At 45.6% G+C, this 17454-nt stretch overlaps 1 protein-coding gene across 1 annotated transcript in view; it reads right to left on the reverse strand.

Moving 5' to 3' along the window:
* The window catches only part of CCNF (cyclin F), a gene marked incomplete in the record, with an annotated part of 700297 nt that overhangs the window by 277438 nt on the left and 405405 nt on the right, over nucleotides 1-17454 (reverse strand). Inside the window, 1 exon segment of the mRNA XM_044089259.1 lies at nucleotides 79-166. Within this exon segment, the coding sequence (XP_043945194.1) occupies nucleotides 79-166 (88 nt within the window).

Below are 17454 nucleotides of genomic sequence, written 5' to 3' on the forward strand. Positions count from 1 at the left end.
TTATTTGAAAACAGAAAATATGGTTAAAGCATTTGACTACGACAATTTTAGTGCACAGACAGGTATGCTACTGCTTACCATTTCTTATGCAGGCTAAGTAAGCATGGCACCAAGTCTTCATGTGTAAAACCAGTGCAGTCTGTCAGATGGTTGGACCATGGAAGGGCTGCAAAATTAAAACTCACAGTGAATTCTAAAGACAGATGCAAAAGTGCAACTCACACCAGGCACATAAACACTAAAAGCAGGCACAATCAATGTGGAACACAGCATATAAAAGCAACCAACCATTTGACATCTATCTGCATGATACATTTTAGAGCCAGTACAAATCAGTGTCAACATTTTCTCAAATTTTTCACATCCCTATTCTACAAATACTTAGAAACATAATGCTTCAAAGTGATCTAGGAAAAAGCAGCAGACCAGGAAGCTTATAACCTAATGTAATAAAATTAGAAGTTATGTACTCACCATAACGTTCCATCTGAGTAGGTAGTTCATTTGTCTGCAACCTGTGGGTTACGGATCCGATATTGGATCCGAGCCGGCAACTTGTTTCAAGCTAATGGATCCGAGCTCCTAGTCCCTCCCTTCACCCATAATCCCCTGCTAACCCTCCATGACCTCAGATCGAGTTTGCCTCTCCATATATATCCAAGAAAGGATACCTAAAAACTAATAGATCCAAGAAGGTCAGGGGGAAGGAGGGGATAGCTGCCAAACAAATGAACTACCTACTCAGATGGAACGTTATGGTGAGTACATAACTTCTAAATCTGAAATAGGAATGTTCATTTGTCAGCAACCTGTGGGACAGAGTTCCCAGCTACCTGCACCCTGGGTGGCCATCATGGAAGGATATTACGAAGCACCGAGAGCCAAAGGATGCTCTCCTCTAGAAAGCAGGTCTAGCTTGTAGTGGTTGATAAAGGTATGAGATGAAGCCCAAGTGGCTGCAGAACAAATATCATCCAAAGGAACTCTAGACTTGAAAGCGCAGAAGTAGAAATGGGCGAGTGGAATGAGCACAAACTCCTTCTGGTGCGTGGTCTACCCGAGGCTTGATAAGCTAGCAGGATACATTGGGAAATCCAGCGAGATAAAGATACTTTAGAGATAGCTTTCCCCAAATTAAATTTGGCAAAGGAAACGAACAGCTGGTCGGATTGTCTATGGCCAGCCGTCCTATGGGTATAAAAGCAAGCTGCCTATGAACATCCAATGAGTGCAGCTTGTATTCACCCTTATTTTGATATTTAGGGAAGAAAACCGGTAAATTTATGGATTGGTTTATGTTGGTTTCTGATGCTATCTTGGGAAGAAAGGAGGGATTGATCCTGAGGTACACTCTATCAGGGTGAAAAATCAGGTATGGAGGCTTTACAGAAAGAGCCTGAAGTTCACACTCTTCGGCTGAAGTAAGGAATGCTGTTTTCCATGACAAGAATTTGAGATCCACTGAAGCAGCGGGTTCAAAGGGTGGAGCAGTCAAGGCTTGAAGAACTAAAGTAAGATCCCATGGTGGTACGGCTTCTTTTACAGGAGGTCTAAGTAAAAAGGTACCCTTGAGAAAGGTTTTACACAATTTGGCTGACATCAAGGGTCCTGTATCATGTCCCACATGATAATGAGAAATGGCTGCCAATTGCACTTTGACAGTTGAACAACTAGCACCTTCTTGAAAGAGTTCAGTTAGGAAATCTAAAATGGATGGAAGAGGAGCCGTAAAGGGATCTAGATCGCGGCACTCCGCCCAGATGGAAAAACGTTTCCATTTGCTGTGATATACCTTCCTGGTGGAGGGCTTATGTGCTGCCACGAGGATGGCTTTGACTGGTGAAGAGATACCGGGTGTCCTAACTAGGAGTGGAACTGGAACAACCAAGCTGTCAGTTTCAGATTGTCCAGGTTTGGAGTTGGCAAGTCCAATGGATGGGAGATGAGATCCAGAATGGGATCTAGAATCCAAGGGTGATTCACAAGGTGAGACCACAGGTAAGGGAACCAAATTTGTCGAGGCCAGAATGGGGCAATGAGAATCATCTTGCTCCCCAACCGCGAGGCTTTCTGTAAGAGTTGTATCATCATTGGAAGAGGAGGATAGGCATAGAGTAGACCGGGTGGCCAAGCATGCACCAGAGCGTCTCTTGGAGATTCCCCTGGTGGGGAGATTAGAGCGAAGAAATTGTCGCATTTGGCGTTTGATGGAGAAGCAAAAATATCTCAGCAGGGTTGCCCCCATGTTGCGAATATCTGCTTCGCTACTAAAGGATTGAGAGACCACTCGTAGGGGGTAATAAGGGTGCGGCTGAGCTTGTCCGCTAGGATGTTGGTCCTCCCCGGAATGTGCGTTGCAATCAGAAAGCTGTTGGAGGAGATCACCCATTCCCACACTCTCATGGCTTCGCGGCAAAGAGGATAAGATCTGGTTCCCCCCTGTTTGTTGATATACCAGACCACTGACATGTTGTCCGAGTGAATTGCAATCGTTCCTGCGGGGAGGAAGCTCTGAAGTGCTTGCAACGCCAACAGCACCGCTCTCATCTCCAGAACGTTGATATGCAGGGAGGTCTCTGCATCGTTCCACGTGCCTTGGACTGTCCTGCCTGAGTAATGCCCCCCCCACCCGAGGCGGGAAGCGTCTGTGGTCACCGTGGCGATAGGGGGAGAGGTGCAGAAGGGACGGCCCGTATGGAAGTTTGATGCTTGGAGCAACCATAGTAGCGCCCTTCTGCAAGCCTTGCTGATAGCAATGGGATGGTGGAGAGGAAGGGATAGGAAGGACCATTGCACTAACAGAGTCCATTGCAGGACTCGCATGTTCAAACGGGCGATGGCTAGTGTGTAATCGCTGCTGCCATGCAGCCTAGTGCCCTCAGGATCAATTCAGCTGGTGAAACCTCTGAATGAAGGATAGCCCGCACATGAAGTTGAAGATTTCTGATTCTCTCGGCAGTTAGGAAGGCTCGCAAATCTCTGGTGTTTATTCTGGCACCTATAAATTCTATGATCTGTGTTGGAGCCAGTAGGGATTTGCCGACATTGATAGTAATGCCTAGTTGTGGAGCTAGATGGAGAAAGAAGTCTCCGGCTGAGCAAAGTAGATGCCTTGTTGGTGCGGTCAGGAGCCAGTCGTCCAGGTACGGGAAGACCTGAATTCCCTGGAGTCTCAGGTGGGCCGCAATCACTACCAACACTTTGGTGAACACCCTGGGGGCTGTGGTGAGGCCAAAGGGAAGGACCCTGAACTGGTAGTGACTGGCTCCCAGCCGAAAGCGAAGGAACCTCCTGGATCGTTTGTCCATTAAGATGTGGTAATACGCATCCTTGAGGTCTATAGAGCACATCCAATCGTTCTCCCTCAGAAGGGGGAGGATAGATTGAAGAGTGACTATTCGGAATTTTTCCTTGGTTACTGACAGGTTCAAGCGGGAAAGGTCTAGGATGGGTCTCAGATCCCCCGTCCTTTTTGGCACCAAAAAGAACCTGGAGTAAAACCCTAATCAGAGCTGGTCTTGGGGGATGGGCTGGATGGCTCTTTTTCTTAGCAGCAGCTGTATTTCTGCGGCTGCGGCCTCCCTGTGATCGGGTGGTACATCGGGGAGGTTCTTGGATTGGGGGGACATGGAGAATTGGTATTTTGTACCCTCTGGATATGATGCGAAGCACCCAGCGGTCTGTTGTGATGGACTCCCATGCCGCTAGATGCTTCGAAAAACGGCCCCCGACTGCCTCCAGAATGGAGCAGCTGGGCAACCCCTCAGGGCTGCTGCGCGGGCCGTTCAGAGAAAGGTTCTCTGGACCCGAAATTTCTCGAGCCCCTCTGCCCCTAGGGCGACGTCCTCCCTGTCCACCTCTGCCACGGTAGGACTGGTTGTCCGAAGCTGGTTGGGAATGTTGTGATTTTCGGAACCACATCTTCTTCTGACCCTTTTGGTTCCTTGAAAAGGACCGCTGGGGAGCAGAGAAGCGGACGACGGCAGACAACGTCTTCCGTCCTTCTCACTCTGGACAAGCGTCTCGCGAACTGTTTTGCCAAAAGGGCAGAACCATCAAAGGCGTTCGAAGGGCGCTTTAAAGGGCTCCGTAAAGTCGCAATGGCGGAGCCAGGCCTGGCGTCTCATGACTAGGCCTGCTCCGCTGGCCCTAGCGGCTCCCTCTGTGGCGTGGGACAATAGCCGCATAGAGGTGTTTGAAATAGATCTCAGAGTGGCCATTCGGGTGGAGTACAATTGTTTATCCTCCTCCGACATGGACTCAGGGGGGGATGCAGCGTATTCTTTGATAAGATCCCGCTGCATCCTGATGACATGTGCCATATAGTTCAGAGACCTTACTGAGAAGGTCGCTGAACTAAAGACTCGCTTCCCCAAGCGATCCATCAAACGGGACTCTTTGCTCGGTGGATGGACTGAGGGACTCTCCTGAGCCAATTCCCTCTTTGTGGCTGCCGCAGTCAACATGGCATCTACAGGGGGGCCCTTACTCCAATGTGACCGGTCTGAGGGGGGGCTAAGAATCCTATCTGGTCGCATGGGTATTGGCTCCACGGTGTCCGGATCCTTCCATGCCCTGGTGGTAATAAGGTCCACCAGGGGATCTGCTGGAGGGGACACCCAGGAGGTAGACGGGCCTGCCTCGAATGCCTCCAGAAACACGGACTCTTCAAAGGAAGACTTGGGGGCTGACCACCCACCTCTGATTCTCAGCATCTCCATGATGTCTCCAAAGGAGACATCCTCAGGGGGTGATCTTGGGGAGCCTTCCCCTTCCTCCAAGTCCGTGTCCTCGGTTAAGGACTCAGAGGAGTCCACGTGCCTCCTTTTGCACTTATGCTTGCGGGGAGCTTCCTCAGGGGGACTGTTCGAGGAGGCCTCGCCAGCAACATCTTGTTCCAATGGAACTATCTGTGACATCGAAGCAGGCTGTCCCTTTGGCCGGGTGATGGAAGCCTGGCCCAGCAGAGCGGGAGTGCAGGGAGGAGTCGATGCAAGGACTGGGGGTCCGGATGCTCACAACAGAGCCCTCTCCACAACATCGAATGCCGAGGGAGAGCCACTCTCTAATGGATCCGAAAGTAGTCTCCCACTCGGATCCGATGAAGGGATCGGAGCCGGCGCCGAGACCGTCGGATCCAAGGGACCAGTGTGCTCCGACCTGGATGGAGCTGAAGGCACACTGAATCCCCCGGATCCGAAGCTCGGACCACGGCTCCGAGAGGTCAGATCAGACAGACTCGAGGGTAGGGTCGGATCCGAAGTACCAAGTACTGTCGGCGCCGACCCACCCCCGGCTCCAAGGCTGCTCGGCTCAGAGCGCTCTGAACCCGGGTAGCGGGTCGGAGAAGGAGCAATTGGGTGGAAAAAAGGTGTCGAGCTGCAAGAGCACTCCCATCTGCAGCTGGGCCTGGATGAACCTTCGCATCATCCGGTCTAAGTCTGCATCAGATAAACTGAATGTGGATCTCGAAGAGGCCACCGAGGCAGGCCTGGAATGCCGCCTCGATGACCTCGACGGAGATTGGGTCTCCTCCTCCTTGGGCCCTGGGGAGAAAGAAGGGGATCAGAGCCGAGGAGGAGGAGGCCTAGAAGCAATGGAGAGAGAAGCCCGCTTAGATGGCGGGGCCGAAATGGAGGTCTCGGCCCGCCGCTTGTGGTGCTTCTCCCTCCGTTTCTCCCTCCTGGCCTCCCTGTCCTCCGACACTTTAGCGGGAGTTTGAGTCCCAGTCGGAGGCAGGGGGGCAGGAGTGGCAACCATCAGAGGCTGTGATGGAGCCACAGGAGTAGCAAAGGTAGCGGAGGCAGAAGCTGAATCCGGGGGTAGAAGTCCCGCCAGGACCAGCTTCGACCTCCGTTCTTTCAGTGCCCTGGGGTTGAACGCTGCACAGATAGTACAGCCCGAGGTGAGGTGTTCAACCCCTAGGCACCGAACGCACAGTGTGTGGCCATCAGCCGGGGAGAGCTTATGGCCACACTCGGTACATTTAGAAAATATGGCTTTTGGGGCCTCAGCCATTTTTTTTTTTTTTTTTTTTTTTAACTAAAAGGAATAAAACTACACACGCACACAGGCCCTCAAAAAAAAAAAAAACACTCAACACACACTCACACACTAGCGACCAGCGAAGGGAGGGTATTAATTAAACTAAATATAGGGAACCTATCTCATACACACTTTAAAAGTATTAATGTAAAATAAAAATTTAAATTCTGACGAAAAATGTAGAAAAAAATGTAACTTTTTTTTCACTTATCTGCGGAGCTCTGAAGAGGATCCAGCCATCACAAGCGCGGCAAACTAGATCTGAGGTCATGGGGGGTTAGCAGGGGATTATGGGTGAAGGGAGGGGCTAGGAGGTCGGATCCATTAGCTTGAAACAAGTTGCCGGCTCGGATCCGATATCGGATCCGTAACCCACAGGTTGCTGACAAATGAACATTCCTACTTCAGATCTGATGTTTACAAAATTATGTTCAAAATGATACGGCTAGCTGGGCTGTCAGACACCAACAAAATTCAGTCTGCAGATGCCTAGCTTGTAATCAAATTAAAAGCCATGTTCATGTTTAAAACTAACCAGAAACCTATATAATGTATGTTATTTTCTACACTTTCATCATCTTTGCCTTCTCAGCAGCCACGAGTTTTACCCAGTCATATATTCTCATGGTGAATCAAAATATGAGGCAAAATTATGCAGAATAGTCTGGCATCAAGCAAATTACATCTGCTTGATGGCAAAAGGAGACAATACTCTTATCTCCTCTTCTCTTCAAGTACATATAATATAATATGTCCCCTCTCCCTTCATCTGTACAACAGCTCTATTCGCCAACAGGACTGCTCTGATACTGAAGTACTTTTGGAGATTTAGGGAGGATAAGTCCCTACAGCCTGCTGCCTTGTGCACTTTCCTCCCCGCTCGCACTTCTCTGTTTAAGATGGTTACTTAACATCTCCCTGATATGATCCCATACATCACTTCCCCTTTATGTCTCCTGGACTCTAGTTAGAAAAGTTCCAGTCCTTCATATTACATTCTTTCCTTAACTACACACCTTTTTTTACCACTTTCCTCTGGACTCCTTTCAGCAGCCTGAAGTCTCTTTCCTTGTTAAGACCTTTAGTACTGCACAAAGTACTTAAGATATGACTCGACCAGAACCTACAAGAACTGGAGCATTATATCCTTAATTCTGAATAATATCCCCCCTAAAGACGCATATTAACATTCAATTTGCTGCTACCACTTCAGATGTGATAAACCCTTCCAGACCTTCAGCAAAGGTCACAGACAGCAAGTTATAACAGTTGGGTGCATCTCTCTGTATCCACTATGCAAACTAGATTTTCCTCAAAGCTCGATACTGGTTGACAGTGGTTAGGCATGTGATGCAAGACTCCCATATGTATCTATATCTAACTATATATATTATGTAGATATATATATATATATATATATATATATATACATACATACATACAAGTACAGAATCAATTATCCGAAATGTCAATTAAACAAAAGTTTTTGGGTAGGAAAAATCATGAACTCTGAATATGTAGATGTTATATGTATTTGGTATTTGCTTGTGCGTGTTTGAGCTTGCAGCCCACTCATGTGTGAAAGATATTCTTTATTGTCCACTAGAATCGCTGAATGGTTGATTTGAGAAGTTTTTTTGTCCAATTCAATGTATGTTTGATTATCTGAACTACCCTAGGTCCCATTTAGTTTGAATAATCGACTCTCTACTGTAGAAGAGTGCTTTCGCACTTAAATGAGTTTTGTCATATCTAAATACAATTCACGTCGCATGCAGCATTTATCTGCTTTAAAGGAGAACCACACAAAGTGTTTTTCAGCATATCTTGAGCTTTTCTGCATTACTAATCTATATCGAAGTGGTTATTATTTTCTAATTTGTTATACCCCAAAATACCCTAAAAGGGGCCTTTCATGGGTAGCATGATTTTGTTTTACTGTCAATGCCTTTGTCTACCGGATATCATTTTAGAGGGTCAGACATGCGAGGGTCATTTACTGTGGTTCTCTCAACAGCTTACAACAGTACTGTGACTGCCTACTTTTGACTGTTAAAATCAATCTGCATTTTTTATTCACTTTGATTCCTTTGATTTTCATTGGTGGCCATTTCTGCTACAGCAATTTAAGGAATGTTTGAATGACAGGCTTGAAAATGTAACGGAATTAATTGTTCTTTTCAAAGTAACAACTGTAGTTCATTGTTGGAAGTGTGAGAAATCGGATCCCTGCGATTAACAAGCTTTACCTAGGCTGATATGTTTTGTATTGTATTCACAGATTTTAATACTGTATCTAGAATTAGAGTCTTTAATGTTAGTCTTTTAGTCTATTTAGTCTTTTATGTCTTTGATGTTAATCTTCCTTCCCCAGCTCCCTGGTTTGTCTCAACAAAACACTGTATGCAATACGTAACAAAACACCATAATATGCACTTTTACAGAAAACGGAGTGCAGAAAACAATGTAAACTCAAATACTAATAGAAAATAAGAGGGAGATGACAATATGGTCTTTGTGGCACTCGAGAGTTTGATTAAAAGGAAAGACAGCTAAGTTTATCTATTTACAAACCGGTCACAGTTTCGCTTTTTTTTCCCCCCATCCAAAAACTAAGCTTGAAAGCCTTTATTTTGCTCAGACTCCAGGTCACATTACATATCTGAGGTGTGATGCTGGCAATCTGTGACTGATGAGGCACATTTAAATGCCAATGTTTAAGAGGCATTAGTTTTCTTAATGGCTCTCTAGATGGAATAAGTGACCTAACTACTCTGCCACTCTTAGTAACCTAAGTGATATATCAGACAAGACTAATGCAGGAAAGAAAAGCAAACAGAAATAAGTTTGGACATAAAACAAATAGAATAATTATTAAATTATGCTTTTTCTGTCTGAGGTGTGTATAGTATTGAATTATAGGGGAGGAAAATTCACTTTTTGGAAGAAAGCAAAACATTTGGGTAGAGTTCTCCTTTAACACAGAGATCATGTTAATTACCTTGAGCTGGGGGTCATAAATGTATGCCATAGGCTGCTCATCCAAGCCACAATAGGACAAGTCTTATCTTTCATACCTGTTCTGCATATCAAATCCTATAGGTAGCTAATAGATTATAGCTTATGTGTTGTACTCCTATGTGGCTAATGCCTAATTGACACAAACATTATATATAAATCTTGTCCCTGGCTATGTATAACTATTAGTACATCACTGTATCTGTGTTGTGACAAGTACATGCTATTTGCCATGATTAGATGCCAACAAATACTATAAAATGTGTGACAACCAGTCAAATTAAAATCCCCAAGTATTATACTGTAGTAATCATACCTGCAGCTAGTCAGGATCCTCTCTTTTCGGCTTTTCCCATTAGGGGTTGCCACAGCAGAACAACAGTCTGTAGAACAATTGGCAGTGGACTTTTTACAGTGTCCAGTTGCCAGCTCTGCACCCAACATTCCACACAAGGCGCGCGCGCACACACACACACACACACACAAGGCACACACACACAAGGCGCACACACACACAAGGCGCACACGACACACAAGGCGCACACGACACACAAGGCGTACACACGGCACACACACACAAGGCACACACACACACAAGGCGCACACACACAAGGCACACACACACACACACACACACACACACACAAGGCACACACACACAAGGCGTACACACGGCACACACACACAAGGCGCACACACACACACAAGGCGCACACACACACACACACACACACACACACAAGGCACACACACACAAGGCAGAACAACAGTCTGTAGAACAATTGGCAGTGGACTTTTTACAGTGTCCAGTTGCCAGCTCGGCACCCAACATTCCACACAAAGGCGCAGCTGGCGCACTTACAAAGGCGCTGCGTACACACAAGGCGTGTGCACACACACACACAAGGCGCGCACACACAAGGCACACACACACAAGGCACACACACACAAGGCACACACGGTGCACGTGCACACACACAAGGTGCACGCACACACACAAGGCGCGCGCACACACACACAGGCGCCAAGACACACACAAGTGTGCACACACACACACAAGGCGCGGACACACACAAGGCGCGCACACACACACAAGGCGCGCACACACACACACACACACACACTAGGCACACACACACACACACACACACTAGGCACACACACACTAGGCACACACACACTAGGCACACACACACTAGGCACACAAGGCGCACACACAAGGCACACACAAGGCGGACACACACACAAGGCGCACACACACACACAAGGCGCACGCGCACACACACAAGGCGCGCGCACACACACACACACAAGGCGCGCGCACACACACAGGCACACACACCTGGTGGCACACACACACACAAGGCGCGGACACACACAAGGCGCGCACACACACACAAGGCGCACACACACACACACAAGGCGCACACATTGGGCTGCTAACACACACAAGGCGCACACACACACAAGGCGCATACACACACACACACACAGGCGCACACACAAGGCGCACACACAAGCACACACACACACACACACACACACAGTGACGCACACACACAAGGCGCGCACACACACACACACAAGGCGCACACACACACAAGGCGCACACACACACACACACACCCAAGGCGCACGCACACACACAAGGCGCACACACAAGGCGCGCGCGCGCACACACAAGGCGCGCGCACACACACAAGGCCACACAAGGCGCACACACACACACACACAGGTGCGCACACATGCACACAAGGTGCGCACACACAAGGCGCACACAGGCTGGCAGCACACACACAAGGGCATGCACACAAGGCGCTTGCCTGCACACACAAGGGCCGCTGCACTTTGGGAAGCCACACACGCACACAAAAGCCTTGGCACACACACACACAAGGCGCGCACACACACAAGGCGCACACACACACAAGGCGCGCACACACACACACAAGGTGCGCACACACACACACAAGGTGCGCACACACACACACAAGGTGCGCACACACACACACACAAGGTGCACACACACGGCGTGCACACAAGGCGTGCACACAAGGCGCGCACACACACACACACACACACCAGGCACACACACACCTAGGGCGAATTTAGAGTGTCCAATCCACCTGCAGCAAGTCTTTGGGATGTGGGAGAAAACCGGAGCACCCGGAGAAAACCCACACGACCACAGGGAGGGCATGCAGACTCCGCACAGAAGGCAACCCCAGTCGAGTCAAACCTTAGCTAGTTATTTGCTCCCAATAACCACATTCCTTTATCAGTTTTCTTCAGTAAATTTCAGTCCCCTCTTACCTATGGTCTGTACCCCTAATTGCAGTTATCCAGTCATCCCTATCTGCAGATTCTCCTGTCTCCTTTCTCATGTTGGCTTAGGTCTGGGAATACTTTCTGCTACTTGATGAATACAATATTCTTTATGGCTGTTATTCTTCTTAAGAATGTGGATTCAAAGTCTCACTATTTCCAAATCCCCCCCCCATCATCACCCATTTCCCCTTTGAATTATAGCTTTGTGCTTGTGTTATGTATACGAGTCTCAACTTTGTATCTTTAAAATATAGCTCTTCAAATCAGGTAATTCTAAACCACCTTGTTCTATTGGAAGGATCAACTTATCCCACTTGACCCTTGCCCTCTTCTCCTCCCAGATAAAACCCTTCAACTCTTTAATTACTATTCACAACTTCTCTTTGGGTTGATAAAAATATGCCTGACCTGCAGATGAAACTGCAGGGAATAAAAACATTTTCACTGCTTGTATATTGCTATCCATATCTGTAAATAAGAGCTTCCAGTTTCTGTAATATATTTTTACTCTTTTTTTTTACATCCTTAACTCATACTGCTAAATGCATCATTTCACTTTGCTCACAGAAATATAAATATGGGTATTGCTGAACTAATCCATGTGTGGATACACAGTTTACAGCTATAGCCTTTTTGTCTATTAATTTTATATCCTGAAAAAAAAAACTGAAATTGTCTCAAGTGTTCCAGAACACTGAGAGGTCCTTTTCTGGTTTTATAAGGTACAAAATAAAATCATTGCGAATAAAGCCAAATTTTCCTAATTGCCATAATAATTATATAGTTGAATTTAAGTCTCCTTACTTTCTTTACGATAGCTCTAAATATAATACAAACAACAAAGGGGAAAGAGGACACACCTGTCTGGCTCCTCTGTTCAGATAAAACTTGAGAGAAGTCGCCTCCCACTTTAATTTTTGCCTCTGATCCCTCATATATCCTCCTAATTAACCTTATTGAATCAGGGAATGCAAATGCTTCCATTGCCCTACTCAGAAATCACAGCTTACTCTGACGAATGCGTTCTCTGCATCAAGACCCACCAACAGTATTTTCGAACATCCTGCTTCTCTCTAGATTATCACAGTTCTATTAGTGTTGTCACATATTTGTCTCTCCACAAAACCACACTGATCCACATTTTTCAATTTTGGCAACACCTTTGCTATTCTTCTAGCTATTATAGACAAAAACACTTTTAGTAATGGCTTTAACAATTGAAATAAGCCTATATGGAACTGGGGTCTGATGGGTCTTCACTGTCTTGAGGTATTACAGATACCACAGCTTTCTTCCAGGATTTTGGTGCTTCCCTCTCCCTTTAAAATATTATGAAACAAATCCCTCTCCTTTTAAAATACTAAAAAACAAAACTGTCCAGATCTCTATCACTTTCTTCACTTCTAGTTTTCATACTTACACAGGAATGCCTTCTGTTCCTGGAGGCTTTCCAGCAGATTGATTATACTTCACTGATTTTATCTCACTGCCTGCTATCTTAACTGTTAATTGTCGAGTCTCATCTACCTCTTATCTTGGCATACTTAAGCAGAAATAGAAATATTTATGGAAAACTTCCTTAATTTCCACATTCTCCTGCTTTATACAAATTTTCATAACATATCCAAAATATCTCTAATACCTCTAACAGGGTCTCTGGTTATTTTTCTTGTTATAGGCTCCCTAAATTTGGCAACCCTTTCTACTTTCTGTTGCCTGAATCATTCCATTAAGAGCTTTTGTGCTCTGGAGTGATCAGAAAACAGTTGCTTAACAGCAATCTTTCTAAACTCATGCACATTATCCAGATACTCCCTTATTTTCCCTTTAGCACTCTGCAGTTGTGTCTCCTCTTGGCTCTGTGAGATTCCCCTTATTCTGCAATACTGTAACTTTTGTGTGGTATGAAAAGCTGGTCATGCCTCTGGGGAGCTTTAGTCTTATGTATGTAAAATCTCAACTGATGTACATTTAAAGTATGAAGGCTATATTTACCTTGATGGAAATGGTTGGGAAAGAAAACGGGTAAATGAATAGACTAATTCAAGTTGGTCTCCAAAGGAACTCTGGGCACAAATAACTGGTTAGGTCCAACAGAGACCCTAACCTTCTGAAAAAAATAAGTAGAGTTGCCTGCAGGATAAAGCCTGAAAATCAGAAATTCTTCTAGCAGATGTGATTGCCTACCAAAAATAAAGTTTTCTAAGAGGAGTTTAAGAGAGGCAGTAGAAGCAGGCTCAGGAGGTGGCCTGGGAAGTGTTAAGCCAAGGTCCCATGTTGGGGTAGGGTACTTACTTGATCTCAATAGCAAAGTGTTCTCCAAGAAGGCTTTGCAGGTATTAAGGGAAGCTGTGGACTTGCTTAGCTCTGTGTGGTGGACTAATCTGTACCTGATTCAGCGATCAGCCAAAAAATTCAGAATAGATGTGAGAAGAGCTAAAAAGGTATCCATACTTTTAAAAGCCAAGAAATAGCTTTTCCATTTGTTTTTATACATTTTTTTTACTGACCAAGTGGTACAAATCCTAAATGCCTCTCAGAAACATAGGTAATGAAGGATCACTGAAATTAGAGAAACTATGCAGTCAACTTGAAGGCTGTAATATCCAAGTGAGGCTCACTAGATGGATTGGACAGAAGATGCATAGATCAAGAGAACAAGGAGTTGAGGACAAAACATGGGGATCCAAATTTGCCAAGACCAAAAAGAGGCAATGTGAAATACAGTCTACTAGCAAAGGGATGCTTTCTGTAGAAATTTCACCACAAGATAAAGGGGAGGAAATGCACACAGTGTCCATCTGTTGTATTCAGTGTTGTATGGAAAAGCAAACGGATCCCAGCAATGCTGGCCTTGGCAGCTGAATATTTTGTTTGCTACTTGTGGACTGAGGCACCACAGCTGAGCTTGTCTGCTAGGAGACATGACCAACATGGGATGTGCGTGTCCTGTCAGGAAGCACTGTGACGTCATAACCCACTGCCACATTCTCGTTTCCCAGCAAGATGGTTAGGCACACATTCCCTCCTGTGTGTTGGATGCAACATATCACCGAGGTGTTGTCGGTGTAAATGGAATCACACCCTGGGAAAGGATGGCCTGCAGAGCCTGCAACTCTAGGACAAACCTCATCCCCAGAATACTGATGTGAAGTTAAGTCTCTAATTTGGACCATGATTCTTGGACTGTTCTCTTGTAATGCTCCCTACCCCAGAGAGGACTTGTCTGTGGTAATCATGGCAGACAGTAACGGGAGAATGAATGGCCTCTCCTCTATTACAGGGGAGGTATTTGTGGCACAGGGAATATAATCTTATGGTGGTGATAGACACATTGAGTAGTTTTACATCACTGAACAGTTGAAGTCCACTGCAGTACCCTTATAAAGTAGCTGGCATGGATGCTAATATGCAGGAGGCTGCTACAGAGCCTAACAAAAGCAAAATGACAAAGGCTGGAGATATTTTGGTTTTGAGGACCTCCCCTGCTTGCTGACAAAGATACCAAAGGACTAATATAAGTAGAGCAAGTGGGTCTTGCTAGAATTGATGACACCTTTATGCTTGTAATGAGTAGCCAGTTGCCTAGATATGGGATCACTTGAAACCCTTGCAGCCCAAGTGCACTGCTACCATCACCATGCACTTAAACACCCATGAGGGCTGTGGTGAGATCCAAGGGCAGAGTTCAAAACTGATATCTGGCTCCTAGCCAAAAATGAAGAAACCTTGTGGACTGCCTTGAATGGTAGTAATCATCCTGAAGGTCTATATAGAACACTGTAGTCACCCTTCCATAGGGGTTGAATGATTTATTGCACTGTAGTAGTCTGCAACTTTACATACCTGTTTAGGCCACTGACATCTAGAATGGGCCTGATGTTTTTTTTTTTGAAATTCGAGATTGGTGAGACTTCCTGCATGCCCCCCCCCTTTTTTGTAAAGACTGCAAAACTGAATAAAAGAAAATTCTACATTTAGTCTCACTTGTTTGGACCACCAATTCAGCTGCTTAGACATGCAAGGTAACAGGAGAATCACTTCTAGGGACTGGAAATGTTGACCCCAGATGGATCTCAACTACAATTAATGTATTTTCACTCAATCTAGTCATAGGTACCATCAGGATGGTGGCGGTCATCATGTATGCCAGAGCACTGATGAACTTCCCCTGCTGGCACCATTTCACTCCAGAGAGAGAGGTTGAAAAAATATTTCTCCAGAGGTCTCAGTTTCTCTCATCAAGAAATGTCTTATGAGAGCTGCATTCTGAGAGAGATCAGGAAAATCACTGTCCTGGAAGGGATAAGATATGATTTTAGAATGTTGCACAAGAGCCACCGACTCTGAAAGCATTCCATGGTGAAGTCCACCTCCTCATGACAGACTGCGAACTCAGCCAAGTATATGGGTAAATGCCAATGTGCTTTTGTGCTGCAGTATGCAATCACTGGAACCAGACATTCTGTACAAACTCTGGGAACAGTGAACAAACCAAAGCGCAATGATGTAAACTTCAGTGGGATGACCCCCTCCCCTCAGTTGAAATCAGAAAGCACCTGTAACCCCTATGGAAAGGCATGTGAAAATAGTTGTCATGAAACTCAAGGATACCCATCAGGGCCTTGAGAGAACAGGAGGGGTTAACAATGCCTGAAGGGTTACCAATTTGAATTCTAGAACCCTGAGGAAAGATCAAGAGAATGGGGTCTCCAAGGCCTTTATTTCCCCAGGGACTAGAAAAAAAATCTCAAAAACCTTTTGCTTTGTTCTCTTACAGGTATTGTTTATAAAACCTAATGCCAGAAGGTCCAGCAGAATGGGATTACTTTGACTTCTTGGTATAGGGTAATCTCTGCCAGCTTTGGTCTTTCGGTAACCTTGAAAATTTATTTCAAAGACATACTTTCCCTGTGTGATACAGAAAGAAAAAGGCTGAGATGGGGATGTGTAAGGATAAGATATAGGGGTGAGGGAGAAGAGTTCATGCAGTCATGGTTGCTCCTTTGGGGTTGAAGGCCCATGGGTGCCACCACCACCAGGCTTTTCTTTATTTTCTCCCTCCCACTTTTTTTTTTTTTTTTACTGGCTTGCCTTTTGTCTGCCTGTGACAGTAACGGCCTTGTCTATAGTGAGTTTCTGTTGCAACTTGGCGGGTGAAAAAGCTGTTTAACACACTGTGTAAATTTTCTCCATTTTCATGAAAACTTTGCTGGTATGGTTCCCAAACAGCAACTCTACCACAGGTGCACTGAGCAGCTGCACTTTGATATCCTTGGCAAGGGTTACAGCCTCAGCCAGACATGTCCTGATTTAAAGAACTCACTCATCGTCACATTAGGTACTGTGGCAACAGCCTCATATCAATACTCAGTGTTTTGCTACTTGACTGGTCATCTGCGTGAGCTCTAAAAGTTTTGCCCTCAGGTCTCTATCCACCCCCCCCACACACACACACATTCTTAGACCAACTGAGAAAGCCATCTGAAACCTGGCAATGAGTCTGACAATGATCCCCAAAGGCCAGGACTGAAGTTGTATTAAGCTTCTTTGCAAATCTAGCACTCTGCTTTCCTTATTTGCAAGGTAATGGGGAAAGGAACCCATTTAGACCCCTTCTTAAGATCCTTGGAGACAATATTTGGATCTGCCACAAGATTCTTAAACAGTACTTATGGGACATTATGACCTATAAAACCTGTATGGTTTCAAAATAGTAGGGGGTTGTGTGTCTGGTTTCTACAACACTGCCAGAAATCCTCCAGAGTTCTCAAAATTGAACATATAGTCATAGGTTTAGGGGCATCCAGACCTAGTAAGTCAAACTATCACTTTTGTGTAGAAAATATATACAGATTCCTTCTCATAAGTACTCCTCAAACTGCGGAGGAAACGAGTCTTCTGCATCAGTTATCATAGTATAAAGGGGATGACCCTTTGAGAAATTATACAGGTCTTCCCCCTCACTTTCCAAGAATTCTACTTCTGCCTTGACAGGAGCGTTCCTCCTTCGGTGGATCTGCACATTGCTGCAGGCATTAAACAGCGTGTAAAAAACCTTGT

Source organism: Protopterus annectens, chromosome 12.part0, assembly GCF_019279795.1.
Source record: "Protopterus annectens isolate FY-2018-M chromosome 12.part0, PAN1.0, whole genome shotgun sequence".
In the NCBI taxonomy this organism is placed as follows: Eukaryota; Metazoa; Chordata; order Ceratodontiformes; family Protopteridae; genus Protopterus; species Protopterus annectens.